This window comes from Octodon degus, unplaced genomic scaffold (assembly GCF_000260255.1).
Source record: "Octodon degus isolate 3935 unplaced genomic scaffold, OctDeg1.0 scaffold00032, whole genome shotgun sequence".
NCBI lineage: Eukaryota > Metazoa > Chordata > Mammalia > Rodentia > Octodontidae > Octodon > Octodon degus.
Window position 1 is genome coordinate 1,801,394 of NW_004524608.1, and position 11,840 is coordinate 1,813,233.

Here is an 11,840-nt window from a genome sequence, read left to right on the forward strand (position 1 = left end):
TGTGGTGCTGGGGGATTGAACCGAGGTCCCTGGGCTTTGCTAAGCTTGTTCTAAGTAGGTGCTTTAGACCACTGAGCCATCTCACCAGCCCCATATAATTCAGTTTAAAGGCCCCAGGTTAAATCCCCAGTACTGCACAGAAGAAAAAGGACAACCCACAAATAAAATATTTGCAAGTTACACAGCTTATAAAGGCACTTAAAGCTGTAGTACATGAAGAACTCTTAAAGCTCAGTAATAAAAAGTTCTCAGATGGGAAAAAGTATCAATCACTAATAAACATGGGAAAGATGACCAACATTAATCATTAGAGAGACATAGATCAAAGCAGCAGTGGGCTGATAGCTGTGGTGGTGAACACTTGTAATCCCAGCATTTGAGAGGCTAAGGCAGGAAAATTGCTGAGTTTTTTTTTGTTTGTTTGTTTTTTTGTTTTTTTTTTGCGGAACCGGGGATTGAGCTCAGGCCTTTGCGCTTGTCAGGGAAGCGCTTATTCCACTGAGCCATCTCCTCGGCCCAAATTGCTGAGTTTGAGGCCAGCCTGAACTACATAGCAAGACCCTGATTTTTAAAAATCCAAACTAAGGGCCAGCCAAATAGCTCAGTGGATTAAAGTGCCTGCAAGTGGGCGGGAGGTGGGGGAGACTGAAGGGATTAGGGGGGTTTGGTTCGATCCCCCCAGGTGTGCCGTGCTGGCTCTGCCCCCCAGGCTGTGCTGAGCCGGCTATTGAGACTGGGCCTGGTGGCTATTGAGACTAGGCCTGGTGGCACATGCCTGTAATCCCAGCACTTGGGAGGCTGTAAACAGGCAGATCACTACGAGTCAGATCTAGTAGTGAGACCCTGAACATCCTATAGACCCTTCCCTAAAACACAGAAAAAAAATCCAAACTAAAGAAACAAGCAGGATTGGGAGTATAGCTCAGTTGTATAGAACACTTGCTTTGCACGTGTGAGGCCCTGGCTTCATTCTCCAGGGGGGGGAAAAATAATCAAAATAACCAGCATTGAGATGCCACTTTACCCTTAAGTATCTTGGCTGTAATGAAAAAGATATGTAAACAATAACAAATGTTGGCAAGAATGTGGAGAAATGTGAAACCCTTATACAATGGTTGTGGGAATGTAAAATGGTTTAACTGCTTTTGGGATCTTTTTTTTTTTTTTTTTTTTTTTTTGGTGGAACTGGGGATTGAACTCAGGCCCTTGCGCTTGCTTGCCAGGCAAATGCTTATTCTACTGAGCTATCTCCCTGGTCCCCTTTAACTGCTTTTGGAAATGGTCTGGCAGTTCTTTTAAAAAGTTACATATACTTATATGATTTAGCAGTTCCACTCAAAAAGAACTCAAAGCATATGTCCACACAAAAATTCTATAATGTTTATAACAGCAGTATTCTGAATAGTCTCAAAATAGAAACAACCCAAATGTCCCTCTGATGAATGGTAAAAAAAATGTGTATTCATATAATGGAATATTACTGGGCAATAAAAAGAAGTGCAGGGGGCCAGGGAGATGGCTCAATGGAATAAGCACTTCCCTGGCAAGTGCAAGGGCCTCAGTTCAATCCCCGGTTCCGCCAAAAAAAAAAAAAAAAAAAAATCCAGGGAATAAAAAGAAGTGCTGATACATGTTACAAGGATGAAGTTTGAACAGATTATGCTAACTGAAGGTAAACAGGCAGGTCATTTCTTCATATGAAATATGCAGTAGGAGGAAGTTTGTAGAGACAGAATGTAGATTATTAACAAGGATTAGGAGGAGGAGAAGAAGGAAATGAATTGGGTATGGGATTTCTTTTCGGGATGATGAAAATGTTCTGGAATTAGTAGTGGTTACATGATTCTGTGAATATAGTAAAATCCACCTACCTTTAAAAGGGTGAACATTTATTTATTTATTTTGGAACTGGAGATTGAACTCAGGACCTTGCACTTGCCAAGTAAGCACTTATTCTACTGAGCTGTCTCCCCACCCCTTAAAAGGGTGAACTTTTAAGTATATGAATCATATCAGTAAAGTTGTTGTAAGTGGTCTTAAGTGTTGATTTCAAACTGATAGCTTTTTGTTTAAAAATTTTCAGACAATAATAAACCTAGATTGTTTAAAGGAGAGATCTTGAGGATGTTGCTAGGATTTGAAGCATGGAGAAGATGAGGTTTGGAGAATGTAGAAACATTATTCACTTAGTGGCTTCCTTTTCTTGCTCCATTGGCTAGCCCATGGATGATAGTCTCATTGCATTCAGAACCCGTTCTAAGATGCCCCTGAAGGATGTTCCTCTGGGCCAACTAGAGGCAGAGCTTCGAGCTCCAGACATTACCCCTGATATGTATGATCCCAATACAGCTGATGATGAGGATTGGAAGATGTGGCTGGGAGGACTCATGAATGACGATGTGGGGAATGAAGGTAAGAGATTTTGTTTGTATTTATTATCTGTTCTACTCATTATCTCAGTGGTAACATTTTCATTAATTAGAAGCTTGAAGAATGGGATTGTGGAGGCTGAGGATGCACCTCAGTGGCAGAGCATGCGTATAGATGTGTAAAGCTCTGGGCTTAATCCCCAGCAACAACAACAAAAAAGAGTGAGATTGGGGCTGGAGAGATGGCTCAGTGGTCTAAAGCACCTACTTGGAACAAGCTTGGCAAAGCACAGGGACTGCGGTTCGATCCCCCAGCACCACATGCCAGCCAGCCGCGCCCCCTGGTGGGCTGAGCTGGCTACACACACACACACAATAAATAAATGTTAAAAAAAAAAAAAAAAAAAAGAGTGAGATTGTGTCAGAAAAAATATGGTGTCTCGGTTTTCTTCTGTTCTTGTGCTGTAATTGATACAGCGCATCTGTGATCTCAGACAGTGTAGGAATTTCTCCTTACCAGCAAGCATGTAATTCTGCAGCTATAAAAACCAGCTGAGGGACTGGGGAGATAGCTTAGTAGAATAAGTGCTTGCCTGGCAAGCGCAAGGGCCTGAGTTCAATCCCCAGTTCCGCAAACAAACAAACAAACAAACAAAAAACAGCTGAGGCCTCTGATTCCATTCAAGTACCTTTGTGTGTTTTGTTTGTTTGTTTTGGTACCAGGAATCAAACTCAAGACATTGTACTTGCCAGTCAGGCACTGTGCTGCTGAGCTATAACCCTACCCCCTAATACTATGTATCTTAATATAGCCTCAAATCTTACATGTTCTTTTATTTTTGACAGACTGTAGCAGGATACCTACATGAAAAAATTACTTAGTAAACGTTTGCCAAATGATGTACAAAACAATGATTAATAATACAATAAAGTACCTTTAAGGACTTAGTATTTCATTCACTCCCTTAACCTGATCATACTCTAGTTTCACCTACCTAATTACTTAGTCTGTTTCCATGCAAACTTTTATGTGGTCAATACTTCTTCCTCACACCGACCAGATAGTTTAGCAGACTAAAGCACCTGCTTAGGCAGAGTGCAGTTGCTGAGGTTCAATCCTCAGGGTGCTGTGCTGGCCCTGCCCTCAGGGCATGATGGGGGGGTGTGATTGAGACTAGGCGTGGTGGCGTGTGCCTATAATCCCAGCACTTGGGATGCTGAAAACAAAAGGATCACTACGAGTCCAATCTAAGTAGTGAGACCCTATAGATCCTGTAGATGCTGTACCAAATACATTAAAAAAACACAAACCCATACACACACACACACACACACGCACACACTCCTTCCTCAATTCTGGAAATTAAAGAATTTCATCAGGAAATAAAATCTATGTGAGTGTCAGAGTACCTAGCCCATTGCTGGGTTCATAATATAATAATTTTTTCATTTTAATTTTTGATCTTTATTTGGTACAAGGTCTCACTGCAATGCTCAGGCACCTAGTGATCCTTCTGCTTTCAGCCCCCCCAGTGCTAGGATTACAGGCATGCACTACCATGCCTGGACTCAGTGGCCAGCTCAGTGCACCCAGGTGTGGGGCTGGCACAGCATGTGATACTGGGGGATGGATCCCTGGTCCCTGTGCTTGCCTAAGTGGGCACTTAGTCTGCTGAGCTATCTCACCAGCCCTTATTTTATTCTATTTATTTTATTTCTTTGTAATAAATAGGGCTTACACAGTGTGACTCTGTAGGCCCTGTAGACCCTGCCCTAAATACAAAAAAAGAAAAAAAGAAAAAAGAAAAAAATTTTTTAAAAAAGAAAAAAGAAATACGGCTTGCTATATTATTGCCTGGGCTGCCCTTGAATTCCTGGGCTCAAACATCTTTCCTGGGCCAGGGAGATAGCTCAGTAGAATAAGAACCTGCCTGGCAAGCACAAGGGCCTGAGTTCAATCCCTGGTACTAAAAAACAAAACAAAACAAACATCTTTCCTGTCCCAGTGTACCAAGTAGTTGTTAGTACAGGTACATGCCACCATGCCCAGCTTGTGAAGTTTAGGAAGAAGAAAAGGTTAATTTTTTGTTTGGGAAAATCAGCTATAGCTACATGAAAGCATTGGGTCCTTGAAATGGACTTTGGTATTAGTCAGGTTTCCCATCACTAAAACCAGTGACTGAACACCCACAGCTTTCCTTCAGGAGGGAAAGTTTGCCTTGCTCATGTTTTTTGAGGGCTCCGTCCATGATTAGCTGGCTCTAAGGCAGTAGTATTGTGGTGGAACAAAGCTGTTTACTTCATGGTGACCAGAAGTGGAGCAAATAGAATAGTGCCAGAAATGAAAGGGACAAGGACCAGATCATACCCAAGGTCACATCTCTAGGTCTCACCTATACTCACCCAGAAGTTCCCAAGCCAAGCAAGTGGACACCTAAGCTTAATCATCACAACCTTTGAAAATGGTGATGTAGACTAGGCTTGGTGGCTCATGCCTGTAATCCCAGCACTTGGGAGGCTGTAAAACAAGAAGATCACTACGAGTCCAATCTATGTAGTGAGACCCTGTAGACCCTGTACTAAATACATACAAAATAATAAATAAATAAATGAATAATAGAAAATGGTGATAGAAGATTGTTATCCCATTAGTGTCTGTTGTAGCAGCCTGAGCTTCTGAGGCTTGCATTGCTCAACCCTTTAGTAATCTTATGAAAACTGTATGGCTTTTCTCCCCATGACTGTGTATACTTATATATTTTTAAAAATCTGTGTAATTTTTTGGGGAGGTGTTGCATCACTGTTGTAGTTCAATTATTAACATTTCTTATTCTTAACAGCTCTTCCAACAGAGGTATCTAAAGGTGTTTGACACCAAAGTTTAAATTCTTTGCATGAAGCAATGACTAGGACAAAGAATTCTAGCCCAGCGGTGGCCAGCCTATGGCACACATGCCACAGTGGCTGTTTGTATCATTGAAAGCTTCTTTTGGTTTGGTTTGGTTTGGTATTGTTGTTTTTGTTTTGTGGTACTAGGTTTTGAACCTAGGACCTTCATAACACACTAAACTATATTGGCAGTCCCTTTTTTATTTTTTTAGACAGTCTTGCTGTGTAATTTTTTCTTTTTCTTGTCCTTGCTATGTAGTTTAGACTGGCCTTGAGCTAACAACACTTCTCTTGCCTCAGTCTACCAAGTGCTGGAATTACTGGCATGTGCCCCTATACCTTTTTTTTTTTTTTTTTAGGTTACTCTTTTTCAGAAGTGAAGTCTCTTTTTGTCTTTGAATTAGGCCAATGATGGCGAACCTTTTAGAGCTTTCAATGATACCATCAGCCCACTGTGGCACACATGTCATACGTTCACTACCACTCATCTAGGCTAATAGAAAATATTGACAGTAAGGTAGTTTCTTTTTCTTTTTTTTTATACTGGGGATTAAACTCAAGTAGGTGCATTTATGCTTCCCAGTAAGGTGCGTTCTTTTTTTTTTTTTTTTTTTTTTTTTTTTTTTAATGGAACCGGGGATTGAACTCAAGCCCTATTCCACTGCGATATCTCCCTGGCCCCAAGGGGGGGTTCTTAAAGCCTTCCTAGGAGTAACTGCTTTGGTGCTCTTTAATTTTTTCATGAGGTTTGTTCAAAAAGGTGAGATGATAGTATAGAGAGGAAGGGTTATAGTGTACTGGCTTCTGGGAGTTGGGGAGTGTCAGCAATCAGCAGTGTTTCTCATAATATGATTTGTAGAACTTGATTCCGAATTAACGTGCTGGGGAGGTGTTGCATGCTTATAATCACAGCTCTTAGGAGGCTGATGCAAGAGTTCAAGACCAACCTGCACTGTATAGTGAATCCCTGTCTGAAAACACAGACAAACAACTAAGGAATGCTTAATGATACAACTTAGATGGTTTTTAATTACGACATACAGAAATCTCTGCTGTTTAATGGTTACATAATAGTAAGAAATCTGTTCATTCTCTTTTTGGAAGTCGTTTTGCTTTTTGTTTTTAATTTCTCAAGTACACTAGCCATATTATAAGGTTTAAGTAGTCACATGTGGCTAGTGGTTACTGTATATTAATCTGTAAATGTTCAGTACATCAATGACCAAAGTACAGGGCCATATCTTATATAATAGGGCTGGAGAGATAGCTCAATAGCATAAGCACCTGCCTGCCAAGCACAAGGTCCCAAGTTTGATCCGCGGTACTGCATGCAATACAGACCCCGGAACTCCAGGCATGCTGTACCTGCTGTGCTGGCCCAAAACCAGGCGTGGAGGCACAGGCCTGTAATCCCAGCACTGGGAAGGCTGAGACAGGAGTATTATTACTGTGTGTCCAAACTGCATAGCGATACTCTATACAAAGAAAAAAAGAAATTTTAGTACAAGTATGCAAAATTGTCTCTACGTTATATGAGCTATAAACAAAAATGTACAAAAGGATTTGTTAGGGCTTTGGAAGCACTGGAGTACAGATTTTTTTTTTCTTTTTTATGTATTTAGTACAGGGTCTTCAGCATCTCACTACCCAAAAGGGACTCGTGGTGATCCTCCTGTTTTCAGCCTCCCAAACATTGGGATTACAGGCACGCGCCACCATGCTCAGTCGCAGTCTCAGTGTGCCCCAGGGGCAGGGCTGGTACACCCTGCCAGGATTGAACCCTAGTCCCTGCATCTGCCTCAGTAGGTGCTTTAATCCGCTGAGCTATATGGCCGGCCTTTGGAAGTATAGATCTATTCTCCCTTGGTAATCACATTTTTTTAAAATGTATTTGGTACACGGTCTCACTATGCAGCACTCGTATTGATCCTCCTGTTTTCATCCTCCCCAGCTCTGGGATTACAGGCCTGTGCCACCACTCTGGGTCTCAGCTCTGTGCATGCCAGGGAGTGTGGCCAGCAAGGCATGTGGTGCTTGGCATTGAACCCTGATCCCTGTGCTTGCCTGAGCAGGCGCTTAGTCCACTGAGCTATCTCACCGGCCTGGTAATCAGGTTTTACATGTATAACAACAACAAAGAACGAATGTGCTTCATTTGGACAGATGATTAGGGTATTGAACACCTTAGGCTGGAGATAGGAGTTCAGAGTAAGCAGTACAAGTCTAAACTGCTTTTCCTCCCTAGATGAAGCAGATGATGACGACGACCCTGAATATAATTTCCTAGAAGATCTTGATGAGCCTGACACAGAGGATTTTCGTACTGACCGGGCAGTGAGGATCACCAGTGAGTCAGACTACTACTATCATTTATTTTATGTTTAGCTTTGTATACTCTATAGGTTTGCAGAGGGGATGTTCACAGCTCATCCAAGTTAAGACATTTAAGTTGCCTCCATTTGTTCATTTCTGTAGTCCTTTAAGTATACAGCAGTTGCATATTCAGAAAGTTGTCAGTTGTTTCCTTTCCAACCTTTAGTCAAGCATCAAGTTTTTACAGTCTGGTAAGGCTTTGCAATGTCAGGATGAATTAGGACATGGGTTTAGCAGAAGGAATTATAATACAGAGTGATAGTGGAGATTGCCTTGAAGAGGATCCCCTCTCCTAGGATGTGATGAGCAGGCTGTGAAGCTTAGCAGAGCATTCCCTAGATACATGTTTCAGCCAAGTTTGGAAGGAGCAAGTTTTTAGAAAATGAGAATAGAGAGAGTACAAATACATGTGCATTTGCAATCACTGAATTCTAAAGCAACAAAAATGTATTGGGAACATGCGCTTGGTGTACTTGTGTGAATAAATGAGTGGTGGTGGGAATAAATAGTATTGGGATCATGGGGATCTTTGGACTCTCAGGGGTTTTTTGTTGTTTAGTTTAGGGTTTTTTGAGACAGGATCTCACTCTGCTTCAGGTTGGCCTTTAACTCACTACGTAGCCCAGGCTGGCCTGGAACTCATGGCCTGGGCCTCCCCAGTACTGAGATTAAGGCATTTGCCACCATGTGGGCCTGTCACCAACGCTTGTACTTGACTTGTGAAAACTTTTTATTTTGGTGATGGTACTGGGGATGGAACCCAGGCCCTTGCACATACTATTTTTTTCTTTTCATGTGAAGCACATTTTTATGAATGTGTTTAGGCTAGAAAGGTATGGGTAGAAGGGAGAGGAGGCAAGGAAGTGAATGAATTATGTACAAAGTGAGACAGCACCTTCTCCTTTAGCTATTTGCAGTTTGTTTTTTGCATCTTCAGGATATGCATACCCTGTCAGTCTCTTTATAAGACACTATCACAGTTGGTGGACATTTTCACATTAACCTCTTTTGCAAGTACCAGGTCAGCCTCATCCATGTCTTTCCATCTCTTTAAGAGCATTGAATCACCACCGGAATCTCTCGCTCCAGTAATTCTTTCTGGTTCTAGTTCCTTTCAAATCCCAGAACAATATTGCTCTGGTCTATCTTTTTCTTTTTCTTTCTTTCTTTTTTTGATAACAGTACTGTTCCTCTTGTTACTTTCTAATTTTACCCTGGGTTTATTATTTTCACTCTCGTTTATCTTCTTATACCTTCTCATAACTCAGAAATTAGCTTAGGGCAATCCCAGTTTTTCTGTGGCTTCCAAGTATTGTGCTCCTCTGAAAAGCCTTTTTAAAATTTTATTTGCCCCTTAACTGTGCACCTAACACTTCCTCTGTGTCACATCCTCCTCATCCTCTGAAGAACTGTCAGCTGTCTTCTTGGTTTTCTTTCCCATATCATACACTATTTCACCTGAAGAACTAAAGCCATTGAGTTGCAGTGTAAATTCACATGGACAGCCATTGTGGTGGTCCAGGCCTATAAATCCCAATACTCTGCCAGGCTTAGCCAAGAAGAATGCAAGTTCAAGTCCTTCTTGGGCAAGACCCTGGCACTGAGAATGATCACACACATTAATGTCTGTCCTGTTCCTCTGTGATAAGGCTGGACCACAAGCCACTGCTACTGTCACCTTCTGTTCAACCTTTTGTGCATGCTTTGTGAAATTTTATTTTGAGTCATTGTTTTGCTAAATAGCCCAGGGTCTACAGGGTGTCACTACACAGATCGGATTTGTAGTGATTCTTCTGCTTTCAGCCTCCCAAGTGCTAGGATTATAACACCATACCATTTTAAGAAGGACTGTCACTGAGTTTTCTTGAGTTAGGTCTTTTAGATACAGTGTGAGGCTCTCTTGTGGTCAGGGATACACTTGCCTTTTTGGTGTGGTTATAACATATTGAACTTGAAGTCAACCAAAATGTTTAGGTCTTGGGGCTGAGGAGATGGCTCAGTGGTCTAAGCACCTGCCTGGCAAGCACAAGGACCTGGGTTCGATCCCTGGGACTGTATTCTGGGCCAGGCCCGTGCCATGCCAGCCAGTGAAACTGGGTATGGTGATGAATGCCTGTAGTCCTCAGCACTGGGGAGGCTGAGATAGGAGGATCATTACAAGTCAGGGCTGCATAGTGAGACCCTGTACCAAATTAAAAAAAGAAACTTTAGGTGTTTTTCAGATTGCTTTTAGGTCATTCCATCTTTTCATGTACTTAAGAACTGATTTTTTAAAATCCAGAATATAGCACTTAATATCTAATCTTCATGAGTTTTATCTAGTTGTTTTGAAAGGCAGCTATGCTCACTACTGTATCACCAATGCAGACTGTCGAGTTTTGAGAAAACAGAATTTTGAATGTTATCAGTTGGATCTTCAGCTACCTTCTGTTACTAATGTAACAGCTTTCTATGATTACAGACTTGATAAGTGTACTTTTTTTGAATCTTTTAAGTCATTGATGGAATGGCTAAATAGCACAGATCTAAAGGCATGTCTTACGACATACTTTGGGAAACTTTCTCTTGACTCCAAGTAGTTCTGTATGGGTTTAGATAGGCCAACCAACTCACATGTTTATGTCTTCCCACTAAAATTTTTTTTTTAATTTTATTTATTTATTTATTTGTGGGGGGGCAGCTCAGCCCACCAGGGGGCGCGGCTGGCTGCCATGTGGTGCTGGGGATTGAACTGCGGTCCCTGTGCTTTGCTAAGCTTGTTCTAAGTAGGTGCTTTAGACCACTGAGCCATCTCACCAGCCCCTTCCCACTAAAATTTAAGCTACATGAAAGTATTAAGAGTCTCATGCTCGACACAAAGCCCAGACGCGGAGAAAATGGCGACAGGGTTCGAAGCGGCGGCCGAGGTGGCTGCGACGGAGCCCAAAATGGAGGAGGAAAGCGGTGCGCCCGGCGTGCCGACCGGCAACGGGGCTCCGGGTCCGAAGGGTGAAGGAGAACGGCCTCAGAATGAGAAGAGGAAGGAGAAAAGTATAAAAAGAGGAGGCAATCGCTTTGAGCCATATGCCAATCCGACTAAGCGATACCGCGCCTTCATTACGAACATACCTTTTGATGTGAAGTGGCAGTCTCTGAAGGACCTGGTTGAAGAAAAAGTTGGTGAGGTAACATACGTGGAGCTCTTAATGGACGCTGAAGGAAAGTCAAGGGGATGTGCCGTGGTTGAATTCAAGATGGAAGAAAGCATGAAAAAAGCTGCTGAAGTTCTAAACAAGCATAGTCTGAGTGGAAGACCACTGAACGTCAAAGAAGATCCTGATGGTGAACATGCCAGGAGAGCAATGCAAAAGGTGATGGCTACAACTGGTGGGATGGGCATGGGACCAGGTGGCCCAGGAATGATTAATATCCCACCCAGTATCCTAAATAATCCTAACATCCCAAATGAGATTAGCCATGCATTGCAGGCTGGAAGACTTGGAAGCACAGTATTTGTAGCAAATGTGGATTATAAAGTTGGCTGGAAGAAGCTGAAGGAAGTATTTAGTATGGCTGGTGTGGTGGTCCGAGCAGACATTCTGGAGGATAAAGATGGGAAAAGTCATGGAATAGGCACTGTGACTTTTGAACAGTCCATTGAAGCCGTGCAAGCTATATCTATGTTTAATGGTGAGCTGCTATTTGATAGACCGATGCATGTCAAAAGGGATGAGAGAGCCTTACCAAAGGGAGATTTTTTCCCTCCTGAACGTCCACAACAACTTCCCCATGGACTCGGTGGCATTGGCATGGGATTAGGACCAGGCGGGCAGCCTATTGACGCCAATCACCTGAACAAAGGCATTGGAATGGGAAACCTGGGCCCTGCAGGAATGGGAATGGAAGGCGTCGGATTTGGCATAAATAAAATAGAAGGCATTGAGGGCCCCTTTGGTGGTGGCATGGAAAACATGGGGCGGTTTGGATCTGGGATGAACATGGGTCGGATAAATAAAATCCTAAGTAATGCACTGAAGAGAGGAGAGATCATTGCAAAGCAAGGAGGAGGTGGAGGTGGAGGCAGTGTCCCTGGGATTGAGAGGATGGGTCCTGGCATTGACCGCCTTGGGGGTGCCGGCATGGAGCGCATGGGTGCAGGCCTGGGCCACGGCATGGATTGCGTGGGCTCTGAGATCGAGCGCATGGGCCTGGTCATGGACCGCATGGGCT

General features: G+C 42.7%; 2 protein-coding genes across 8 annotated transcripts in view; both read left to right on the forward strand.

The window, feature by feature from the left end:
* Window positions 1-11,840, forward strand: part of Gon4l (gon-4 like) — a 91,613-nt gene that overhangs the window by 46,734 nt on the left and 33,039 nt on the right. For 6 of the 7 annotated variants that reach the window (XM_023713572.1, XM_023713576.1, XM_023713575.1 and 3 more), the window contains 2 exons: window positions 2,220-2,412; window positions 7,504-7,605. In XM_023713572.1, coding sequence (XP_023569340.1) covers window positions 2,220-2,412; window positions 7,504-7,605 — 295 coding nt within the window. The remainder of the gene's footprint in view (window positions 1-2,219; window positions 2,413-7,503; window positions 7,606-11,840) is intronic. The other variant, XM_023713578.1, reaches the window with a different exon arrangement.
* The window catches only part of LOC105742007 (heterogeneous nuclear ribonucleoprotein M-like), a 2,652-nt gene continuing 1,319 nt past the window's right edge, over window positions 10,508-11,840 (forward strand). Inside the window, exons 1-2 of the mRNA XM_012514410.1 lie at window positions 10,508-10,981; window positions 11,099-11,831. Coding sequence (XP_012369864.1) covers window positions 10,508-10,981; window positions 11,099-11,831 — 1,207 coding nt within the window. The remainder of the gene's footprint in view (window positions 10,982-11,098; window positions 11,832-11,840) is intronic.